The 23,928-nt window shown below is 39.9% G+C and overlaps 1 protein-coding gene across 1 annotated transcript; it reads left to right on the top strand.

Moving 5' to 3' along the window:
* Positions 1-343: 343 nt before the first annotated feature.
* On the top strand, positions 344-23,391 carry RFK (riboflavin kinase). The gene is made up of 6 exons (XM_050329813.1): positions 344-428; positions 482-709; positions 16,974-17,378; positions 19,016-19,167; positions 20,466-20,568; positions 21,074-23,391. Exons 1-6 carry the CDS (start codon positions 344-346, stop codon positions 21,202-21,204), a joined length of 1,104 nt encoding a protein of 367 aa, XP_050185770.1. The 3' UTR covers positions 21,205-23,391.
* The last annotated feature ends 537 nt before the right edge of the window (positions 23,392-23,928 follow it).

Genomic DNA, 23,928 nt, shown 5'->3' on the forward strand with positions numbered 1-23,928 from the left:
TCCAGTGCGGCACCTGCCCGACGATCCTGCCGCTCCTGGAGTAGGGCTGCTCCGCTCCGCAGGTCAGGGCGCCCGGGAAGAGCGATGCTTCGGCCCGGCAGTGCCGCCACCCGCTCCGGGGCGCGCCGTTCCCGGCCAGGCAGCGCCCACCTGCGGGGCCGCGCTCGGGGCGGGCCGGGCCGGGCCGGGGCGGGGCGGGGCGGGGCGGGGCGGAGCAGCCCCGGGACCCGCAGGGAGCCCGGCGGCGCGACACGACCCCGCCTGCGGCCCGACACTGGCCTGGCCCCCCGAGCGGCCCCGCTGCTCTCCCGGCACCACCCACACATCCACCCCCTAGTCCGGCATGTCCCGCCCCTGCCTCTCCGCACCACCCCCGCCCCAGTCTTCACCTGGACCGAGCCAGCTCCAGCAGCCTTGGCAATGGCTATGTTTGTCCTTTTTTTCCTTTTTTTTTTTTTTTTTTTTTTTTACGTTTCCCCAGGTAGTGCCGGTGGCGTTGGAACCCACGTAGGACGGGGGCAACTCCTGTGCGACTCAAGGCGACAAAGGGCTTTCTCGGTGTTCCCCGACAGGAGGAGAAAACACTCGCAGGGCATAGCCCCAGACGGCCACGCACCCACCGGAGCTGGTGGCCAGGTGCCACCTCGGGGCAAAGGGGAGAGCCACCGCGAAGGCGCTGAGGGGCTCGGGGTTCGTGAGCGGGGACCCGGTGAGGCTGCTGCTTCCCAGCCTACCGGAGCACACATGTGGGTTTTAAGTGAGAGGATGGGGTGGAAAGGGACCCGGCCTGACTGGGAAGCCGTGCGCGAAACTTGCAGCGGTGAAGAGTAAAAACATGCCTGGATAGAGTCTGAAGACGACTCTGATTTCTTGTTTGCTTTTTCCCATCAAATATCTGTCCGACGATACATTATCCACGGGATTTGGAGAGCTGTGAAACATGAAGGTGGAGCCTACGGGCAAGCAGCCTCGTATTATTTTGCCAAAGTACTTAGAAAGAAAACAGAAAATTAATTTCCAGGAAATAGAAAGTTCAAAGACAGTGTGTACCTCATTAAAAAATCCCGAGTGCTGCAGCCTGCAGCAGCTTGAACAGTGCTTGTAGAATTCCCCTAAAATCCCTGCACATCAGCGTTATCTGGAGTGCAGCATGATTTGGAGAGCATGTGAGCTGGAGGCACATAAGACTCTCCTGTCCTTACTTCATCCCAGTTGTGAGCTCCTATTGAAGGGTCCCACATCTGCACGGATCAAGAGGCTGGAAACTGACAAGAAAATGAGAAGATTGGGCTTCAAGGCTGTCACTAGGAGATAGCTGCCAGAAGAAAGAGGAATTGCCTCTATCTGTCACCACTTGGAACAGACAGTTTATTTTAGGAATAAGCTGCAAAATCTCAAATCTTCATCGTTAGTTGTCAAGAAAATTTTCACTGGATGTATACCCTCTGTGTAGAGAAGTAGTGTCTAACTGCATGCTTTCTTGGCAATCTTCCCTTTTTTTTAACAGGTCTAGTGGGGGGAAAGGGAGTCTTCTAGTGTGTCTGTTACTTACAGGGCTGAACTTCTGGTTCTTTGTGGAGCACCATGCCAAAAAGGCTTTTTGTCTCTAAACCCAGCAGAGGCTGGTAATAGGAGAGAGAAATCTGTGGGGATGGGGCAAGATTTCCTATTAGTTTTTCCCATGAAGAGTAATGTTCTGTCATCAGTAATGATCTATGATTACAGGCAGTGATTGTATCCTGTTGGTCTTGCAAATTAGAAAAATAAGAGCATAAATTTAAGTACTTGTTCTCTTGCTAAACCACCTGCAATGCCATGCAGAATTGTAATTTCAGTACAAGTAAGTAACAGCAGAGCTGAACGCCGAGTATTCTTAAGAGTGTGAATTGGGTAAGCTCTGAGGGCAGATGTTTGCTCTGATTATTTTCCATCCCCCCTGCCCTAGTTACTTACACAGCTAAAGATGCAAAGAAGTGTGTGATGCAGTCATCAACCAGAGTTGATGAATATTTGTGCCGAAACAGAAAGTACCTCTAACAAGTACTTCCTGTGGAGAGAAGAAAAAAAAAAAAGGCATTACAGTTATTACTGAATGTAGTTATTTCAGGTAGATAGCTGAAGTTAAGAAATCTTTTATTCTCTAACTCTTGCACAGATAGAAAGTGAAGTTCTCCATAGACTGACATGATTACAGAGGCTGTGATCCTTGGCTGACCATGCAGGCAAAGACTCATTTGTTTATTGCAGCTTTGTAATATTTCAAGGACCATAAGTGTTTGACTTATGGTTCCTTTCATGGATAGTTTTTGTCAACTGATCCTGAAAAAAAAGGGAAGAATTGGGTTTGCACCTGGTTTTCACTTTTCTAACCTTGAGTCTGGAATATGAAGATGACAGAGTCCACAAGCTGCCCTCCCTTCCTGCTCTGTGACAGACCACTGACAGATGTGACTGTATGGCAGCTGTAAAGCAAAAGTGAAAAGGTTATGTCATTTACAATTTTGGAAGTACTGACAGAGAAATTAAAACAGTGGAAAAAGTGGAACTTAGGGACAAAATATAGACAAAAGGGAACAAAAAGCAAGTCAAAAATATGGGAAATTTAAAATACATAAATGATTTTGCTGTGAATTTTGATTGGTTGGAATGAAATCAGCTTGAACAGGAGTATTTCATAGATGTGGTAAGACCAAGAATCCAGTGAGAAAAAGGCATACAAACAACACTGAGAAAGTTTCAAGAATAGTTTTTTGTGCATGGCTAAACTTACATAGTTACAGTGCAGGAGAATACAGTTTAAATATATTTCCACTAGGAGGACAGCTGTCTTTGTGCTTTCTCCAAGCTGGTATTAGTATCTTATTTGTAATTTGACAGCTGCCTTCAGGCTTTTAGGCTTTTTCTTGGAAAACGTAAAGAATACAAAACATTTCTGAAAAGCTCAGATTTGTTTTATGCTATGTCAAAAGTTTAAGCTGCAAAGAATTTTTTAAACCTAATGTTTACTGCTAATTCTTGTATCTTCTCAATTTTACCAGTTTTAAGGAAGTAAAAGTTTCCTTTTCCTGAAAGTAAGACAGTGGTCTTGCATATTGTAATGTTAACTGAGTTTTTGTGTCTTGTGGTAGTTCAGACCTAGCTTTAGGAATTTGCAAGATTCTAGTATAGATAATAACCTCAGATAGACAGAGGATCTTAACCCCATGTTTGAATCCTGCTAGGGCTTGAAGGTTTCTCAATAAAGAAACTGTGATCTTACTACCTTAGCCTTCTCTAAGGAAAAGAGTTGCTACTATCCAGAAATTTGTATTATCTTTTCTGGAAACATACCTAGTAACATTTCTTTTTTTTGTAAATTTGAAGAGATGTTCTTGCCCTAGATTCCCCATACTGCTGGCTTTGTACCTGAACAGGGGAAAAAAGTGATCTTCAGTTTGCAGATGAACACTTGAAAGCTGAGCCTCTGCATAAGTCAGGGTGGGGGTGGAGAAATGCAAACACCATGTGCTGAAATAAAAGGTCAGAAGAAGATCATCACAGCTGCCAAAACCACATTAACACAAAACATTGTCTGACAGAAGACACCTCAACCTATTTAAGAAAATAAAAAAAATACACCTGAAGCACATTGTACAATTTTTCTCTTTGGAATAAAGTGTCTTCTGGTATGAGCCAGTATTAATTAGTAGGAATGAGCATGGGTCATGCCTAAACTTAATAAGGGAAGGTCATAGTTTTTTCCTCAGACTATGTGTAATACATATTAGAGACATTCTTTTATTTTAGCTGTTGTGCGTTTACACAGAATTGTCATACTTTTTGAGAGACAATTTTTTCAGGTAAGTTTAAAATATGTTTAATATGAATGAACTGTGTCAGTACTGCATGATCAAGAACATCCTGGGACAAATTCTTTCGTGGACATTGGCTGGCAGTTAGTACTAATTACAGAACTGAAAACTGTGTGGAGTGGATTACAGCCCTGAGTTGCCAAAATTAACTGTAAAACATACACTGGGTAAAATAGGGGCCTCTCGTTGTACCACTGTGGTGGGTTTGACCTTGGCTTGCTGCCAGATGCCTGCCCCATTCTCTTGCTTTGCTTCCTTCATGGAATAGGGTGAGAAAATAAGATGGAAAAGCTTATGGGTTGGAATAAAGAGAAGGACGTTACTGAGCAATTACCATCATGGTCAAAACAGACTCAACTTGGGAAAGATTAATTTACTGTCAATTAAAAATAGAGTGGAATGGTGAGGAAAAACAAAAAAAGCAGACAAAACTATAACCACCTTCCCCTTAGACCCTCTGGCTTCTTCTCAGTCTTAACTTCAACCCCTCACTTCTGACTTCTTTCTCCCTGAGTGGTGCAGGGGTATGAGGCAAGAGCATTGTGATTAGTCTATAACTGTCCCTCTCTGCCACTCCTTTATCCTGGTGCTGTTCCCTTCCATGTCCCTCTGAGGGATACAGTCCTTCGCAAACTGCTGCAGTGTGGGTCCTTTCCACAGGGTTCTGTCCTTCAGGACAGACTGCTCCAGCACGGCTCCCTGCCCTGGTCCGCTGCTCCTGCCAGGAGCTTGCATGGTCTATCCACTCTCTGCAGCTTCCTTTAAAACACATCCACCTGCTCCAGAATGGGATCTTCCATTGGCTGCATGTGGATATCTGTTCAACTGTGGTCACCCATGGGGTGTAGTGGGACAACCTGCTCCACTGTGTTCTTCTCCAGGGGGCTGCAGGGGAATCTCTGCTCCGCATCTGGACACTTCCGCCCCTTCCTTCTCCACGGGCATTGGTGTCTGCAGGGCTATTTCTTCCATTTTTCTCACTCTTCTCTCTCACAGCTGCTATACAGTGGTTGTTACACTTTTTAAAATAAGTTATCACAGAGGTGCCACCAGTATCACTGACAGGCTCAGCTTTGGCCAGCAGTGGGTCCATCTTGGAGCTGTCTGGAACCAGCTGTGTCCTATATAAGGCATCCCCTAACCTCTTCTCACAAAGAGAGAGGCTTCCCCCTGCAGCTCCCACCTCACCCCACCGACTTTGCCAACTAAACCAAATCAAACCACTTAGGTTATTTTTTGTTACTCTGATCCAGCTAAAAAGTGTGACTTGCTGATTGCACTGAAAATGTGAGAAGCGTGGCATTAACATGTCTGCTGGAGGAATGAATATCCTCTCCTGCTGGCTGGTTTGGCAAAAGTGGTGAAAGATCAGCCTGGTGTAGCCTGGCAAAGCCAGTACTTTGACCATAAGGAGAACCAGTAAAATTCCTCCCAAGGCACTAAAAAATGAAACAACTTGAAGTTTTGAACTATTTCAAATTTTATTTATGAAGAGTATCAATTGTCTTAGAAATTCCCCTCTCCAAAGTAATAATGTATTTTGTAGCCAGTTGTTATACAAACTGGTAGTCTGGTGCTAAGCTTCCTATACGCACTTTGCCGACATCACAGACTTCAGGGTTGTTAGTATAACATATACAGCTAATATGATTTCATGCTATATTGTCTGGTGTTGCTACTTGTAGACAGGATTAAAAAAGAATTCTCTATCAGCACTTTTTTCTGGCATATCCAAACATTAATGCCAGCTTACGACTGAATCTAAATTGCCTTTGTATGTTATTTATATGTGCAATATTAACCTCTTGCCTTACTTTGTTCTTTCTTTATCATCAAGCTTTCAACACTGGCTTATAATATCCTCGTATTGCTTTCTTTATGACATTTTGTCTAATTTCTGTGAAATAGACAGTACTTTTATTATTTCTGGATTTTCTTTCAGTTAGGCTTTCCCTGTATCTTATCTGTTATTGTGGGTTCCTGTTTTATAGCATGGTTGCTCTGCTGACATAAGCTGAAAATTTTTCAAAAGGATTTCAATTTTAAGGATCTTCTTTTTTTTAACAGAATTTGCTCTGCTGGAAACAGAATGTACGTTCCTGTCCCTCTGGGCAGTCAGTCTCCATACAAGACATTGATAAAAGTACCATATATGTGATTCCTGAGAAACTGCACCACAGTATGAAATCTGAACACATTAATTTTCCAGTGCTTCTGTGGGAGTTTTTTTCTATTATAGAGATGGAGCAATTTTACCAAAAAGATGGATATTGCTGGGTTGTGTATTTTACTGTTATATATTTTACTATTATACAGTCTTTCACAGTGCCCTTTCCAAATTCATCCTGTTGATTTTGCAGACTTAAGTTTCCAAATCTGCCTTGTTTCTTTATGCTTCCAAGATTTAGTGGTTTGGTCACATAGTCCATTATTTTTCTGCCCTGCAGGGTACATGTTGGGTCCTAATTACAGACTAGTCAATTTACATTCTGCAATTTGCCACACCTTTTTTTTTTTTTTTCCCCTAAGTTTAAATCTGGGTCTTATGTAAACATTTTGTTCAGGTTTGAGTGTTTCATGTCTGTCACAGATAGATGCTGAACAAGAGGTTCCCTAAGATCTTAAGACTGCCTATAAAATTGAGGTTTCCTGTGTAAGAACTTCTTAAGTTCCTTCTTCGTACATGATACCTTTTAACAGTTTCGTACTTTCTAGGTTAAGAATACTTAGTGTGTTTCCTTAGTACAGTCTGATAAACATGCAGTTTCATTTATATATTAATTAATAAAGTAATCTCAAATATCCAGGATAAAACAAGTTTCTTCTTGTTGTGGTTTAACGCAGCTGGGAACCAGCCCCAATCCAGCTGCTTGCTTACTCCCTCACAGCAAGATGGGTGAGCGGATCAGAAGGGTAGAAGTGAGAAAACTCATGGGTTGAGATAAGGACAGTTTAATAGGTAAAGCAAAAAACTGTGCATACAAGCAAAACAAAACAAGCAATTCCCTCCTTCCCATGGGCAGGCAGGTGTTCAGACATCCCCAGGAAAGCAGGGCCCCATCATGCCTAACGGTGATTTCAGAAGATCAAATGCCATCACTCCAAACATTGGTTCTCTTTTCCTTGTTTATAGGCCAAGCATGAAGCTATATGATCTGGGATATTCCTTGGGTCATTTGGAGTCATCTGTCTCAGCTGTGTCTCCTTCCAGCTCATTGTGCATCCCTAGCCCAGTCACTGGCGTGGTGAGGAGCAGAAAAGATCTTGACACTGTGTAAGTGCTGCTCAGCAGTAATGAAAACATCTTTGAGTTATCAACACTGTTTCCAGCACAAATCCAAAGCACAGCCCCATACAAGCCAATACGAAAAAAAGCACACTTCTCATGTGTTTTTTTTTTCCCAGTAGCTCCATTAAACCTTCCTGAGGAACAAAATTCCTGCTGGATCTCTTTGATTTTTTTTTTCCTTTGGTCCTTCTATTTCTAAGCCTTTTCTTATCATGGAGTATTCATAGGTGGTGGTGTTTTATGGCTGATTTTAAAAAACAAAACAATCAAAAAAGCAGGAAGTATTTCTCTCTTGATGATTGTTACAGGTAAGAAGCTTGTGAGAAAGAAAGGGTTTAATTCCTTGTTATCAGTACTAAGTCCACAATAGTACCTCTGTTATCTTAAAAGTTTTTCAGTCCTCAAAAGAATGAAAGAGCGGAACTTTTGAAAAATAGCACACATTTATTCTTGTAAGAAGTCCAGAGGGATCTTTTGCTGCTGGCAACCTATTGAAACTGTGAAACAACTCTATATAAAAAGGGCTTTATTTATTTAAAATGAACAAACACACAAAGAAACAAACAAGACTGACTTGCAAGCAAAATTCAGGGTTTTGCGCTATGTATGTAAAAAGGTTAAGTAGGGCAAAATATTATAACCAAATATTCTTTGTTTGCTGGCACATACCTAAAAATCATCTCCGTAGCTTGGCTAGGAAGTCAGATTTTTGCCATCCTGAAGAAAACGATTTTTCCTTCAAGCTCTACATATGAAGATCTGAGCTGCATCCTTGAAGAGACTGTGTTGTCTAGCACAAAAGCCTTGTGGCTCCAATATCTTTATTTAATCAATCTATTCGACATTCTATTTACTCTTAAAGTTGTTTGATGTATTGATTGGCTGCTAGCTGTATCTTAGCATGACGTTCACCAAAAGGGTTTAAAACAGCCTAGAAATCAATGGACTTAGTTTTGATTTACCATCAGAGAAACCATCGCATACTCTGAGACAGCACTTTCTTCCCCATGTTGTCTCGAGTAAGGAAAATGAAGATCATAAGCAAGTGTGATGCTAAAAATCTCTATTCAAGCAGACACTTGCAAGCTGTAGTGATAAAAATTGATTCAGCAGAGAAAATCATTCAAGCAAATCACCGTTCTTTCAATAATCTGATGTAAAAAAGCTGCTGTATGAGAAGACCTGTAGTCTGTTATTTTCTAGTGCTAAGTCAGAAAAGGAATAGCAAATCAACAGAGGTTATCTCAATCTGAAAAGCTGCATTTAAGTAAATACAAAGGTTTTCTAGTATTGTAACTTGAAAATGTACCTTTGCAAAAATGTGTTTCTAATACAAACTGAGAAGAAAGAAGATTTGACAAATTGATTTTCTGGTATCTATAGTTTCTGAATTAAATAGCTAGGGCAATTATTTCTTCTGTTAAGTGCTTTTAGGTTTACTGATTAAATATTCTGCATAGATGTAGAGATTGCATTGCTGCCATCATTGACATGACTGTCCAAATCTTTTGCAGCCTGTGCTTCTTGCAGCCACCTTCTGACTAATATTTCAAGATATGTTCAAGCCAATGTATGGTCTGGGCCAAAAATATATTCAGTTAAAGCTCAGAGTGAAGTCCAGTGTTGACAATTTTGTTTCTCTGTCATAGTGCTGCAGTATGAAGAATTGTAATGTATGGCTAGACCATTCTGGGAAGCTACTCTGCTGTTCTCACAAAGAGAAACTCTCTCCTATGTTAAAAGTCAAAAAAGATCAAAAAAATATTCCCACCAGAGCAAAATATTACACATTCTAATTGTGAAGAGGCATAAAATGGAGTAGCAGATGTTAATCATATTGGTTATTGCAGAACATACTCAGGATTTGCTAATAAGGCAAGTACACACTAAAGGACCTTTTCTGTATCAGACATGGTTCTTCAGAAATTGGTTCAGGACCAAGAGTTGATTGAATAAAAATCACTAGATATAATACCAAATAATGCACAGGAAATATTTACCTTAACTTTGGGATTTCTGAATAAAAATTACTTATTTTTTTTACCAGTTTAGAACTTAATGTAATCCGTATTCCTAGCAAACCTGTACATGGACAACTTGACAAATCAGAGGACTGGGCAATCACCAACCATATGAATTTTAACAAGGGCAAGGGCCAGATTCTGCACCTGTCAGCAGATTGAGGGAGGTGATTCTGCCCTTCTACTCTGCTGTTATGAGACCCCACCTGTAGTGCTATGTCCAGCTCTGGGGTCCCCAACATAAAGACATGGGCTTGTTGGAGCAAATCCAGGGGAGGGCCACAAAGAGGATCAAAGATCTGCAGCACCTCTTCTATGAATAAGAAGCTGAGAGAGTTGGTGTTGATCAGACTGGAGAAGAGAAGGCTCTGCGGAGACCTTATAGCAGCCTTCCAGTTCCTAAAGGGGCCTCAGAAAAAAAAGGGAGAGGGCCTTTTAACATGGATATGTAGTGATAGGACAGGGTGTAATGGCTTTAAATTGTTGATATATACTAGATCTAAGAAAGAAATTCTTTACTGTGAGGATGGTGAGGTGCTGGAACAGGTTGCCCAGAGAAGTTGTGGGTGCTCCATCTGTGGAAGTGTTCAATGCCAGGTTGGGCAGGGCTCTGAGTAATCTGGTGTACTGGAAGGTATCTCTGCCCATGATGGGGGTGTTGGAATTAGAGGATCTTTAAGGTCCCTTTCAACCCAAACTACTATGTGATTCTATGTTCTTCCAAAAAGCAACAGGTTCAGAAACCTATATTTTGGTTTACAGGCCTACTATGAACTGAAAAAATGTATTAAATATTTAGCATAAAAACAAATATGCAGTTCAAAACAGATGTTTGTACAGATTCTCTTCTATGGCTTGATTTTTCCTTAAAAGAAGAAAATCTTAGTTTGCTTAGGTTTTTTTATACTCTCTGTATCAGACAAAACAGCTTGAATGCTTTTGTGTCACCTTCTTATCTCTAGAGACAGTTAGTTACAGTTGAATTCACTTGTCTGATGTGAGAAAATATCAATATGAAAACTGAACAGACTGTTTCTTCTTTCCTGTCTAAGAAGGAAGTGGAAGATCATTCAAACCACTCCAGAATATGATGCTCATTTTCACTCACAAGTAAATATTTTGCAATATCTCAAAATATTTATTCCATGTTAGTACATTCTGGTTGCCAGGTACAAGTGCAAGTATAGGGCTGACAACAGTCATGAATCTCTGGTTTATTTTTTAGGCAACAAAGTGGTATATGATTATTTTTATTAAACCTGTCTGATACTACAGTGATGATGGCTGTGAAAAATGCTGAGTTTGGGAGATAATTAGTTCTGTAAGGTAAAGCAGGTTTTAATGAATCTTCTGCTCAACCTGTTTTGTAGCATAAATTATGGGTTCCCACTGCTATTTCTTTGCCAAGGTAAATAGTGTGGGGCAAAATGCGCAATCTAAGTGCAGGAGGTAGGGATATTAATAATGTAGAAAAACTGGTTAGAACTTCCTTACATGAATCTAGTACTGAGTTAGATGAACTGTTTTGAACCTCTGCAGCTCAGGATACCCCTGAAAAAGTAAGTGGAATAGGAGATGCCCTAAAACAATCCTGAGGTTTGGGGTTTTGTTTCGTTTTATTTGATTTGGTTTGGTGGGGGACTTTTTTTATTGGGGTTTATCTTTTGGAGGGGAGGGTGGGGGGGAGGAGTGATTTTTAATTATAATTCCCAATGAGAAAAACAATTTTTTCATTTCTGATGGGTGCAGCTTAACTGGGAGAATTGAAGAAGTAGCACACAATGCTTCCACAATGTAATTAAGTTAGCAACAAACATACCAGCTGCATTATTCAGAGCAAGTCTTGTATTACTTCTGGGATTCTTCTCTGTACATGTCTTTTGTATTCATAGCTTTGGTTTGACTAAGCAAATGGGTAGGGCAGCATCCAGCCACGCTTATTGGCAAGGGCAAGTGACTAGTCTGCCCATAGTGAGGCAATTTTTGGGAGGCTGATGCAGAGTAACTGTTCTATTCAGCACTGATGCGTCTGGCACAGGCTGCTTGCAGGATTACCAGGATGTGTGCACAGGAAATGGAATGTAGCCTGAAAATCAACTGTGGAAATTCAGCTAACACCTACCCTCATTGTTGCGCAAATATTTCCTTTGTTAAGAAAACACAAGGTTGTGGTCAAATAGCATGTATGGAGAAGGATTTTTTTGCAGTGGCAGACATGAGTGATGATTAAGACTATTTCATAGAACCACAGAATATGCTGAGTTGGAAGGGACCCACAAGGATCATCAAGTCCAAACCTTAGCCTTGTACAGGACGATCACCAAGAGTCATACCACGTGCCTGAGAGTATCATCCAAATGCTCCTTGAACTCTGTCAGGCTTGGTGCTGTGACCACTTCCCTGGGGAGCCTGTTCCAGTGCTCAACCCACCCTCTGGGTGAAGAACCTTTTTCCAATATCCAACCTAAACCTCCCCTGACTCAACTTCAGGCCACTCCCTCGGGTCCTGTCACTGGTCACCACAGAGGAGAGATCAGTGCCTGCCCCTCCTCTTTGCCTCACAAGGAAGTTGTGACTGCAATGAGGTCTCCCCTCAGTCTCCTCTTCTCCAGGCTGAACAGACCAAGTGCCCTCAGCCACTCCTCATACAGCTTCCCCTCAAGGTCCTTCACCGTCTTCATTACCATCCTTTGGACACTTTCTAGGAGCTTAATATCTTTCTTCTATTGTGGTGCCCAAAACTGCACAGAATATTCAAAGTGAGGCTGCATCAGTGCAGAGCAGAGCAGGATAATCACCGCCTACTTCATCAGGAGGCAACAGAAAGAAGATTGCTAAATGAAAAAGAGTGGTTGCCTTATATAGATGGCAATGCTGTCACAAACGCTGGCACGCTTTGGAAAATATTGGTGGACAGCAGGAGTATTATTAAACTACAGGTTCCTTTTAGCAATGAGGTATTTTCACCAGAATCTTTCTTGTTTGCTCAGCCATTGCTTACTTACAGTGTGATCAAGGCTGGAACAGCAAGCTCAGGGAAGGAAAAAAGAAAATTATCTTAAAAACTGGTAATCAGCATGCAGGGAAAAATGTTACAGCTATTTCCTTCATTACCTCCTTTCTGCAATGTCAGTCACTAGGACAGTAACTTTCATCTTCTGCTCTTTCTGATGTTACTGTATGTGTAAAAATGCTGTGTCCTATGGAGGTTGAACACTAACAAAACCCTTTCAGCTTTCTGCAAAGAGAAAAGAGGTTATTCCTATATATTCCTATAAAAATCCAGGTTATTCCTGGACATAAAAAAGCAAATGTATTACCCCAACTGGGGCAACACATATCTTGTGGTTTTGAGAGGGTACTGTTATTCACAGCACTTCCATGAATTAATTCAGTGGTCACTGGTTCAATTTTTTATTCTTCATGTCATGATCTTGCAGTAAAGACAACTGTTTTGACAAACTGGTTTACTTTCTTTTGTAAAGTCTTCCCAAACTCATGAAGTTTCATAAACATCAGATATCTGCTCCTTTTATCGCTGTACTTATTCCCATTTAAGCTTATGCATATCTAACAGGCTCTTCCTTTTGACGGATTTCTTACCTTTTCTTTAAGCCTTTAGCACCTCTGCCTTCTATTCTTCCCCATGAAGAACCCAGAAATTAAGAGCCCAGTGGTATTAAGTTCTAGGTCACAAAATATTTTGGTATATAATTTTTGCTTGCTTTCCAACTCATCAGAAACAGATATTGTGCAGATTCACCAAAATCTGAAATGAAGTTATTTCTGATATTTCTTCAATTTAATGAGCTGAAAAATCTGTCCCATTTTTTGTGGCATTCTTAACAGACCTCAGCTAACTACATCCTGTAACACATGGTTACTGCTTACACACCATTTCTGCAGGAATACTGTTCAAAAATAGCTTGACAGGAACCTCCAAGTTGTCTAACATCTTTCCGCCTGCAAGGCGGTTTGCACAGGTTATGACAATACAGTAAACATCTCCTAAGGTACATCACTGACATCCCCAGTCTTGTTCTTCTACATTTCATTGTGGGATTCCTGGTAGGAATTCATGTTGATTGTTGAGAAATTCAAAGTATTTTGTAACAGTGACTCTCAAACATATGAGAATCCCTTTTAGTTATCTTCAAGGTAGTAAATTGCCTGAGATGCCTTTCCCTGTATTACTTTTCTTGTGCCAGCAAAGCCTCTGTTGGTAGGATTCTCCTGAAGATTGTGCCAAACCATTAATCGCTGTGTTGTATCTTTCCTTTTGTAGCAGATTAGAAATCTAAATCAAAGGTTTTAATTGCTTTTATAATATGGGACTGACTGATTACAAACATTTTGATCTGGGCCAGCTGTAGCTGGAAAAAAAATATGTGTGATACACACCTGACATTCAAATTATCATCATTATGATTCAACTTAATTAGAGCTAGTTAGGTCACAGTTATTTAATCTAAGACATCTATTAAACTATTTTTGGAAAATGGACAAATTGGGAGGGATTTAAAATGCATTTAAAGACTTGATGTTAAAAAAAAAAAGCAAAGCTTGGGTTCTTCAGCAGGATTAAAATTTCAAGGATTTTGAGCACTAAACATGAAGCAGGTACACATGGCACAATACAATGCTGTGCAGAGAAAAGAGGAAGCTAGTTGAAAGCAGTGCTATGCATTTTCAAGAAGCTAGTTGAGGCTTTGTTGTGGAGAAAAGACAGTAGAGAGAGAAATAGTGATTGAAAAGCTGAAGGAATTTTTGAACATGTAGATATAAACTTTCAAAAAGCATGAGGCTTTATGCCTTTATGTTATATTTCTGCCATATACGAAATGAATCAGTAAGTAATCAAACAAGTTTTCCTCTCATACATCGTTTAGTGCCATACAAATGGTAGTTGCTAGAATGATCTCTCATTACCAGAAGATGCTCAGTAGATAATTTAACTATGCCTTATTATGCAGACATTAATCATACCTGTTGCTTCACTGTAATCAATGCAGTCTCGGTAGCCATTACATTAAAGTTCAGGTATTTCTCCTAGGAGAAATACCTACATTTCTTTAACTAGAACAAAACTTCAGACTGTCAAAAATAATAAAGAAAAAGAAAAAAAAGAAAAAAAATTCTGTGGTTTCCTATTCCAGACTAAAACACAGAAAAACCACTTTCAAAGCAGGTATTTGTTAGACATTCTTACAGGAGTGTTTAGTACATATCTTTGATTTCATCACCTGGTTTCAGCACACTAATAGTAAGGACTGCCAGAGTGTCCTTGAATTGAACTCCTGAATCAATGAGAGTTTTGTCACTCTGGGAATGGAAACTTCCAAGGAGCTGGATAAAATGCTACTAGTTCTACTACATGGCATTTTTTTCTCTGAGTCAGCTCCTGAATATTTCACTAAGCCTAGTGTAACCAGAATTTCCAGTCTGGCTAGAATATCCCAGTATCCAACAGATATGGTTTTGCTATTTTTCCATATCACATGGAGGAAACAGGATATTCCTGCTCTCACCTTAAGCCCTGTATAGAAATGCAGGCTTTTGCAGCACGAGAGCAGGAGACGGGAGTCTGGCACAGGGTTGTGATGTGATACAAGTCTCATGTTTTACTGCAAAACAACAGGAACAGATTATGTTCTGCAGTGCAATAAATACTGCTTAGACTGATGAGTCCGCAAAGCTTATATTCAATTAAGTAACCTGACATGGGCTCTATACATAACACACGCTATGTTTTCTTTATTCTGGTTTCTATGGCTGTATACATATCCTAGGAAAAAAATATAAATGCTTTCCATTAACAACAATAACTGTAGGTAAAGTACTATAAGCAGGGAACAGAAGTTCCTCCCTAGCTGCCTGAAATAGCACCTGAGTTTTCTCACTGCACAGAAAGTAGGAACTATCAAACTGTTCTTCAGTTGACTGATAGTACTAGCAGACATGGCTCATCACTAAAATTTGATGACGCTTTTGGAAGAAACATGTCTACTAACTCTAATAAATTTTAGTAGAATTAAGTACTCTAAATTTTAGTTAATTAAATTCTACTCATTCAAGATCCCCCCTCTCCAATATGAACTAGATATAATTAATAACAAAAGAAAAACAAGGACATAGTATAGAGGGCTAATGTTTAAGCTGGATCACAACTAACCATCATGAAGACTGATAAAAATTAAAAATGTTTCAACTATTTGACAGAATGAGACAGAAGGTTAGACTTCTGTGAAATTACTTAACCATGTAGTTCTTAAACAAAAACCTGACTTAGTATTTCTCAAGGCCTTCTTGGTGACCGAGATTGTAAACCTTTTGACCAAACCTACAGACGCTGAAAAAGAATTCCCTGCATGCCATCTTGTGGATGTCACAAGAACACCAACATTTGTTTTGAAAAGATGGATTCGTTACCAAAAAAAAAAAAAAAAAAAAAAAAAAGAATGGGGTGGGGAGGAAAGACCACAAATATATATGTCCTTAAATATGAACCTGCTGCATAATTCATTACGATCAGAAAGAAACAAGTTTTGGAAAATAAGTTTGTTTTGCTTTTATTTCTTCTGCTTCGTCTGAAATAAACTAGCAGTTCTAGTGGCTGTGGGATCACACTGTCAACTGTTAATGATCTGTCATTAGTTAAGGAACTAGGCAATGACTTCAAGATTTGGACTTAATATCCAAGACACTTCCATTATGAAATATCACTTTAAACACTTTTTGTAACATTATTTTCTACACGTTCAGAGAGAGCAGTACAGAATAAATCTCGTAGTAGCATGCTCAGGATATCTTTCTCTTCCGCTATTCCTTCTTACATACATACTACCACTGCTCAGTTACAGCAACATATGTGGTGATTCTCTAAATCAGTCAAAGCTACTCAAACTGAAGCAATTAATTTAAACATTTGCCTGAAAAGGATGGTGGGGAATTGAGATAAAAGAAACAGAAGAGGTTAAGTTTGAGGTAAAATCACTTTTAAAATTTGGTTTTGCCTTCTTATCTAAAATAGCTTGCGACCACAGCTTCCATGATGGGGTAACAGTCAGTGTTTTATAAACATGACGTATGTTTCTCAGAACTGGTCCCATTTTTTTGAAATTATTTACTTGGAATGCAATTAAATATGAGCACAAGTCATAGGTGTTTACAAGCCTTTCCCCATTAAAAAATAGCTAACCAAATTAGAAGGAAGTCCTGAAATGTTATTGTAACCTATATCAAAACTGGCGAAATTAGCAACTGTGTTCTAGAAGGGGGAAAATATTGCAAATTCACTTCAGGGATTATTTTGATGGTGTTTCTAGATTTGTGCATTCAAACACAAATATGCTTATGTGCAGAATAGCAGTGCTGAATGAGACCCCAGAACTCAAATGGCCTTACATATCACTGATACAAACCCTGACTGTCTGCTGGCGGGCTAGCTGCTCTGTAATTTACAAAGGTTATGGACATTTTTCACACTTACTTAACACTATTTTGAACTTAGGGAAACTCAAATTTATTTGAGCCAGATGAGGGCGACAGAACAATGTTAATCACCTAAATACATTAAAAAGCATTATCAACATAGAAAGATGAAAAGCAACAGGAATTGAAGGAAGGGAAATGCTCGGTTACCCTTCATGTTTCTTTAAGTTATATAGAGTGAACACAGGAAGAGCACTTCCATCTTGGTGTTTTTTTTACCATGGGAGATCCCTGCACTACTGGTGACAAAGAAAAGGAATGTGAGCGTGTTGGTAAATCAGAGGTGAGTAAGACTGTTTTGGGTTTGGGGTTTTGTTTCAGTTCGGCCCCTTTTCGTAACAAAAAGCTCTCCTCTCGCCGTTTTCACAAACGCCCGCCGCACGCGGAGGCCGCTCCACAGGGCCGAGCCTCCCGCTCCGCCCGAGGCCGCCTTCCCGGCGGGATCGGGCGCACTGGGCATGCGGCGGGACAGGTCCATTGCGGCGGGCGGGCGGGCGCCGCCGGAGAGCCGCATGGATGGAAGGCAGGAGCGCCCCGCCCAGTCCTCCCCTGCGGTTGGTAGCGGCCTGCTCGGAGCGGCGGCGGTGTCGGTGGAGCGGGGCGGCGGCGCTGGGCCGGGGCTGCCGGTGGCTCTGCCCGGCGCCATGAGGCATCTGCCGTACTTCTGCCGCGGGGAGGTGGTGAAGGGCTTCGGCAGGGGCTCCAAGGAGCTGGGCATCCCCACTGGTGAGCGGGGCGGGGGCGGCACCTCCCGGGATGGGCACGGGTGGGGTGTCCGGCGTGCTCGGCTGGGCCCGGCGCTGGGCCGGGGGGTCCGCACGGAGCCCCGGGAGCGCTCCCGCCGGCGAGAGCCCGGGCCGGGGGTTCTGCAGCCGGGCCCTGTCGGGCCCCGAGCGCAGCCGGACCCGCAGCCACGCTGCTGCCCAGCAGGGTGCGGGAGCGCCGTGACTAAGCTCGCCTAGCCCGGGAGCCGCCTGGCTGCCCTGCACTGCTGCACTGTTGTCGTGACCTGGCTTCCCGAAAACACCCCTGCCTTGTGCCTTGTCAGGCTTTTCCTGAGGCTTTTTTTTCCTCCTGCAGTGCTCAGTCTTGCACTCTCCAGTGAGTTATTCCGCCCCCCCCCCTTGGTTAAGAGGTTTCTCTGAGCCTTAGTTTTTGTTCCTTTATTTGTCTAGCGATCGTCGCGGTGGTGTACAGGATGCAGATAAGTGACCACGTGCACGGTGCTATGGTAGCTTGGAAAAATACCCGTTCTCATAAAAATCAGAACAACAAAGGGAGTAGGTACTGAGAATCGCTTTAAGGAGAATAGTTCAAGGGGAATAAGCAGAGGTTAAAACAAAGTAGGTGGGCTTAGCCTACAGGGAATATGTTTGCCTATTGCTTATCTCTCTCAGTTGTCTGAATGCCTTAAACAGCCGCTGAAGTCAGCAGTCATGTTGCGCTGATTGTAACAGATGTGAAACTTTACGAGACCACTCTCGTGGTGCTGGGTTTCTGACATCTGTTTCTGGCAACATTTCACATTTTTCTCTTGATTCCTTATAAGTGCTATGTGGGTATTGGGGAACAGGGAAGGGAAGCCATTGTTTGTGAGCTTTAATAAAAATGCAGTACATTTTAAATCAACTTCATGTCTTGCATGGTAAGTAGAAGTAGGATAGTAATTTTGAGAGAATTTTAATTTCAGTCAGAGGGGAATTTCATTTTGCTATAATTATGTAGTTTTCAGCGACAATCGCAGAAATCCACAGATGTCTCCAAAAGACAACTCGTACAAAATTGACAAGTGGTTAAATAATAATTGCATTTATTTCTACATATTTTATTTCATAAGTAAGTATTTTACTAAGAAGTAAATAGTTCTAGGATGCTGTTTTATAGTGCAGAACAAACTTAATTTTTTTAATTCATCTTTACCATATTAAAGCTGTGATAGTTATCCTAAAGGTGAAATGCATCCTGACGGGATATATGACATGTTTATTAATTATTTTTGAAAAAGAGAAAGTGAACTATAAAATACAGTATGTGTAAAAGATGTAATACCTCTGGTATTGCCACAGGGTCTGAATTTTATGAAGGTGTGTTATACTTTACCAAATGGCATGTTGCGTTATTCTCATCATCAACAGTGTTGTGTTTGTAAGCAGTAAAGTAGGCAGAGTTTGGCTTTTCAGTATTTGAAGATCCTGTTATGTCCTTGACTTTCACAAACTGTTGCCTTCTCTCTGTTGCCTAGAGAAAAAAACTCTAAGCCAATTTAGTCTATAAGATAAGATAGAGTAGGTGCTTTAATCTCATGCTTGAGGCCCAGGGAATACACAGTCACTCACGCCTTACACTTTCTAAAATTTTTGCAGCTAACTTTTCTGAGCAAGTGGTTGAAAGCTTTCCACCTGATATCTCTACTGGTATATACTATGGATGGGCCTGTGTTGGAAATGGAGATGTGCATAAAATGGTTTTGAGCATAGGATGGAACCCTTTCTATGGGAATACTAAGAAATCAGTGGTAAGAATTTTGCTTTGTGTGGGATTTTTATTGTAACACATGCGCCAGATGTTGAATTTTAATAAGATTAGCAGAATTTGATTTGTGAATGAGATCTAGGAATTTGCTCTTAAAAATTCATTTGATATCTATATCATATTTATATTCTATAAAGAATGTACTCTACCCCAAGAGTATAGCGATGTAGGTGATTAAAGTTTATTTTCTTCTTTCTCTTCCACCATTTCTTCATTACTTCTAAAATGAAAGTATAACACTACTTGAAATGATGGTTGCTCAAGTTGCTGATAGCAAGTTAAGCATAAGTTGATAAATGCATTGAATTTACCACTTATGAGCGCCATACCATGAGCTGCAACATACTTATGGTTTTCTGCAGTGTATCTGCTTTTCAAATAAGAGATGTAGGAGCATCTTAATTTTTAATGATTTTTTATTAATTCTTAAATTATGGAATCCATACATGAGGTGGTATGGCTTGACATACAGAATAAATATTTGAAGGTGTGTAACAATACGATGGAGAAGTTAAAATCCCGAGCTGTGATTTTCTTGCTATCAGGTGCTGGTGCTTTCCCTGAGTCTTGCAGAGCTCTGTTTTATTTATTGAAAACAATTTTGTTTGGGCAGGAATCTCTGCTATTAAGTGTTTTTCTTAGGCAAATGTATACTTTTAAAAATGTTTGCAGATAAGTTTTCTGAACAAGTAGTTAAAAGCTTCCCATATGGTAGCTCTTCTGGTATATGCTGTGAGTCAGCCTATTTTGAAGAGGCAGATGTGAATAAAATGTTTTGAGTGTAAGGTGGAACTGTGTCTCAGCCTGCACTTGTTCCTAAATTTTATCATTAAGTTCCCATGTGAGCTAGTTCCAAAAGCTCTCCTTAAGCCAACTGCTTCAATCAAAATCTTCGTAGTTATTTGAATGCATTAACTTGATGATGAAACATTAGGCTTTGTTTGTGATTTCCTGCCTTGGAAATACTGCCTCTGAGAAGTGATGAAGCATTTCTCCTGAGTAATGTCTCTCTGGTTCGTTTTTTTTTTTTTTCCTTTTGACTATCAGAATACTCTTCTAATGAGTAGGTTTTTTTAAATTTCATGCAAAGTGCAATTCTTCTTCATAACATAAACTAAAGTCCTAGTGTTTTAATCTTGCATTGTACATGCTAAACGTAATGTCCCTTTTATTCTCTGTTGAGGAAGACTTGAGTGATGGATATTAGGTCTACATGCTTACAGAGAGGGAAAGAAACTCTTTAAGTTCATAATAAATGCCCACTTATTTTTCTTTCTTTAGGAAACACATATTATCCACACCTTCAAGGAAGACTTTTATGGAGAAGTTCTTAGTATAGTCATAGTTGGATATATTCGACCGGAAAAAAACTTTGATTCCTTAGGTCAGTATTGGAGGTCTCCCTCAAATTAATCTCTTTTATATCTTACTCATGCAAGTTCTGTGTCTTCCCTGTCTCTCCTTCCATTATGAGATGTTTTATCTATTAATGTTTGAAATTTCAGTAAAATGTTTTCATTTTCTAAAAAACCCAAAACCATACCCCAACATCTTCTACTAGAAAACTATTTTTCAGTCACTTGTCTGTGGAGTAATTTTAAAATCAAGGACTTGTCGTAAAAGCACCAGTTGAATGTGTTAATTTCTTTTTTAAATGCAGCTCTGTTAGTATTGAGACAGAACTGCTAAAGTCTTTTGGAAAAGCAAGAGAGTGCTTGTAACAAGTAAAAATACAACTGTCATGTTTGAAAAACCCAAAGAATTCTGCCTTTAGACCTCATATTCTACTTCTGTGATTGTTGTTTGATATTTTGTGGTACCCTATGTTTTCACTTCATACTGTGTTCAAAATTCAGACCATCTTTTAAATATCCCTGTTATTTTTTCAGAGGCGCTCATTTCAGCAATTCAGGAAGACATTGAAGAAGCAAAAAGACAGCTAGATTTACCAGAGCATCTTAAACTCAAAGAAGATAACTTCTTTCATCTGCCAGAAGGCAAAATAGGAAACAACCACTGAGAAAACCAATACAGTTTTTTATTTGTTTGTTTGAAGTTTTTTTTTATTTTTCTGCCCTGTCATGGAACCTTTACATTTGCACTGCTTTCATAGGTGCTTTTTTGTCATATATCTGTTTGGTAACTGAGATTGGAACCAATCATACAAGATGATTTCAGTTTTCTTTGGTTAATTCAGCATTAACCCAGTCATGGAAAAACGACTGGAAGGCTGTAATAGGTCCTTACTGTATTCTAAAGTTACCAGTTGTTCAGAAATTGGAGCACATTCAGAACATGACCAAAGTCAGCTGTAACCCTAGAGTATGGATAGTTCAGTTAATGAAGAATGTCTGATTGTAACTCAGAGAATATTATTCCAGCTTCTTTTCTGTTTTATGTCATTCTTGGATCTGGATTTTAGCTTAGGAAATTTTGCTGTTGATTGAGTTAGAAATTTCCTGTGGTTAGATATGATTTGGTAACAATAACAAGATTAATTCTTTATAGGTCTTATTTTTTATATACTACATTGCTGTCATGGTTTAAGATCTTGCTTTAATTGAAATAATTTAAGTTATTTGAAATGGAGGAGATCACTGTTGCTCATTATATTACTGGAATCTGAGCTATACTTTTTCATAGTTACTTGTACATATGACAACACATGACCTGTGTAGTTTACTGCCAGGGAGGTGTTTCATTTGAATTCAGGAAATGAATGACAGTGTGAGAGTCAATAAACTGTGGAAGTTCAGGGGCAAAAGATGCAGAAACAATATAACAAGATTTCTGCTCGTTGGGCCTTAAGGGAAAATAGGTAGTGAGAGGCAAATTTGTGTTTTATATGCTGCTGGTATTATGAGAAAATGAGGAGAATCTTGAGGTTTTTCACTGCACTGTCAATAAAAGGTCTGACTTCAAGGTTGGCATTATTGTAAGGCACAGAAAAATCTCATTAATGCTCTGCACTAAGTGCAGGTAAGAGCCAAAGTTTTGGCTGACCAAGTAGATGAGTACACAAATGAAAACCATTGGGGATTCATTGCATAATATATCAACACTGTAGTGGATATTCGTTATTTATTACAAGTAGTTGCAGACAGTCCTACTCGTAAATGCAGGAATACAAGTGGGCATTGGACTAGATGATCTTGGAAGGTCCATTCCAACCCTAACTGTTCTGTGATTCTGTGATAGGTAAATGGAGGGAATACTGTCAGAACTGATAGTAATTTGGAAAATAGTTCTCGAAGTATGTAGTCTGTGATGGCAAATCTGCTCTTGTTTTCCTCTGATAAATTTTTTGTATCCCCTGCTTGGTGAATGGAAGCAGGTAAGCTGCAGTGACTGTCACGATTATAATCTTTTGACATCGGGAGTTAGATATACTTTCTTTTAAAGAAGAACAGAGATGATTTAGTGGACTTTTACTATATAATGTAATGGAAACTGTATTTCCAAAAGGTCTGTAAAAGGATTGTCTTACAAGGGTGATAGTTGGAATTTTTTACATTTAAATGGAGGCATGAAGGGAGAACTATTTTTTTTTTTTGCAAAGAATTTATGCATTCTTCAGATTGTATTAGTGTTAAAATCATATATTTTACTACTTTTTTGAGAATAAACAAAAGCCACCCTAGTAAACAAAGTGTGTTGTCAAGAATAGATTTTTGTTCATGGTGGTACTGTAGTTAAACACTCATAGCTGCCTTTAAAATTGTTTTTTTGCCAGTAATGTCACGTGTCAGTTGTGGAAACCTTGGTGCCTTAAGCTGGTTGTCTGAATAATACTCTTCTGTATCTGCTGATAAATGCTACTATCAAAAATTCAATTCACCATTTGGTTATAGAACTACTGTGCTGTGTACAGTGAACAGTGGCAAAGGGAAAACTTGAAAGACTTGGTTTGCTCTCAAATCCTGGCTGAGGTGTGATATAGGAATTCACTGAACTAATAAACTGCTCTTTATGTGTTTGTCTTCAAATCAGAGAAAATGTTAGTACTTTCATTTGGCTGAGTATACATGTCTATATTATTTAAGAGAAAATGTTGTATGTAATTGCTTAAGCTCAATGCCTAATTTCTAGCACAGTATAAAATTTATGAAGGGTTATATTTTTGTATTACGTACAAATAATTGTATTTATTGTGGTTGATGTTGCTGCACTGTACCAATAACTAAAGGAACTGTAATTGACAAAATTATTCTTCTTGTCTGGGGTTTCCTTTCCTTTGCCATTCCTTGCAATGTTAGTGTTCTGGGTTTTATGCAAAGGTTTGTAGGGGTAACTGCCTAAAATGCTGAACTGATGGAAGAGTAGTGGGATATTGTTCAACCTTCCTATTGTGTCTGAAAACTGGCCCCACTTTGGGGACTTCAGTGCCTCAGTCAGGAGCTAGAGCCTTAGAATTCACAGCCCGAAACCCCTGAATTGGTTTGCCTATACACTCCCTTTCAGAGCTTTTTTAAAAGCTGCTCGTTCCTATTAGGATTCAGATAGAAGGAGCTGCATTCTTCTGTATTCTGCTTCAACTGTCAAACATTCATCAAAGATTTATCTGCTGCTTCTGAAGGAGAGTCAAACCTGTATCTTAAAACACTTTATGATGGCTCTGGCTGCTTTTGGAAAAAAAATTCTCATACTTCAACACTTGGCAACAGTTTTTATGTAAACCTGTATATAACCTCTTCGTAGCATTGCTGAAGTTACATCAAGAAAGAGTGTAACACTTCGGGTGATA

The sequence above is a fragment of the Myiozetetes cayanensis genome, unplaced genomic scaffold, assembly GCF_022539395.1.
Source record: "Myiozetetes cayanensis isolate MyiCay16 unplaced genomic scaffold, myiCay2020 scf4, whole genome shotgun sequence".
In the NCBI taxonomy this organism is placed as follows: domain Eukaryota; kingdom Metazoa; phylum Chordata; class Aves; order Passeriformes; family Tyrannidae; genus Myiozetetes; species Myiozetetes cayanensis.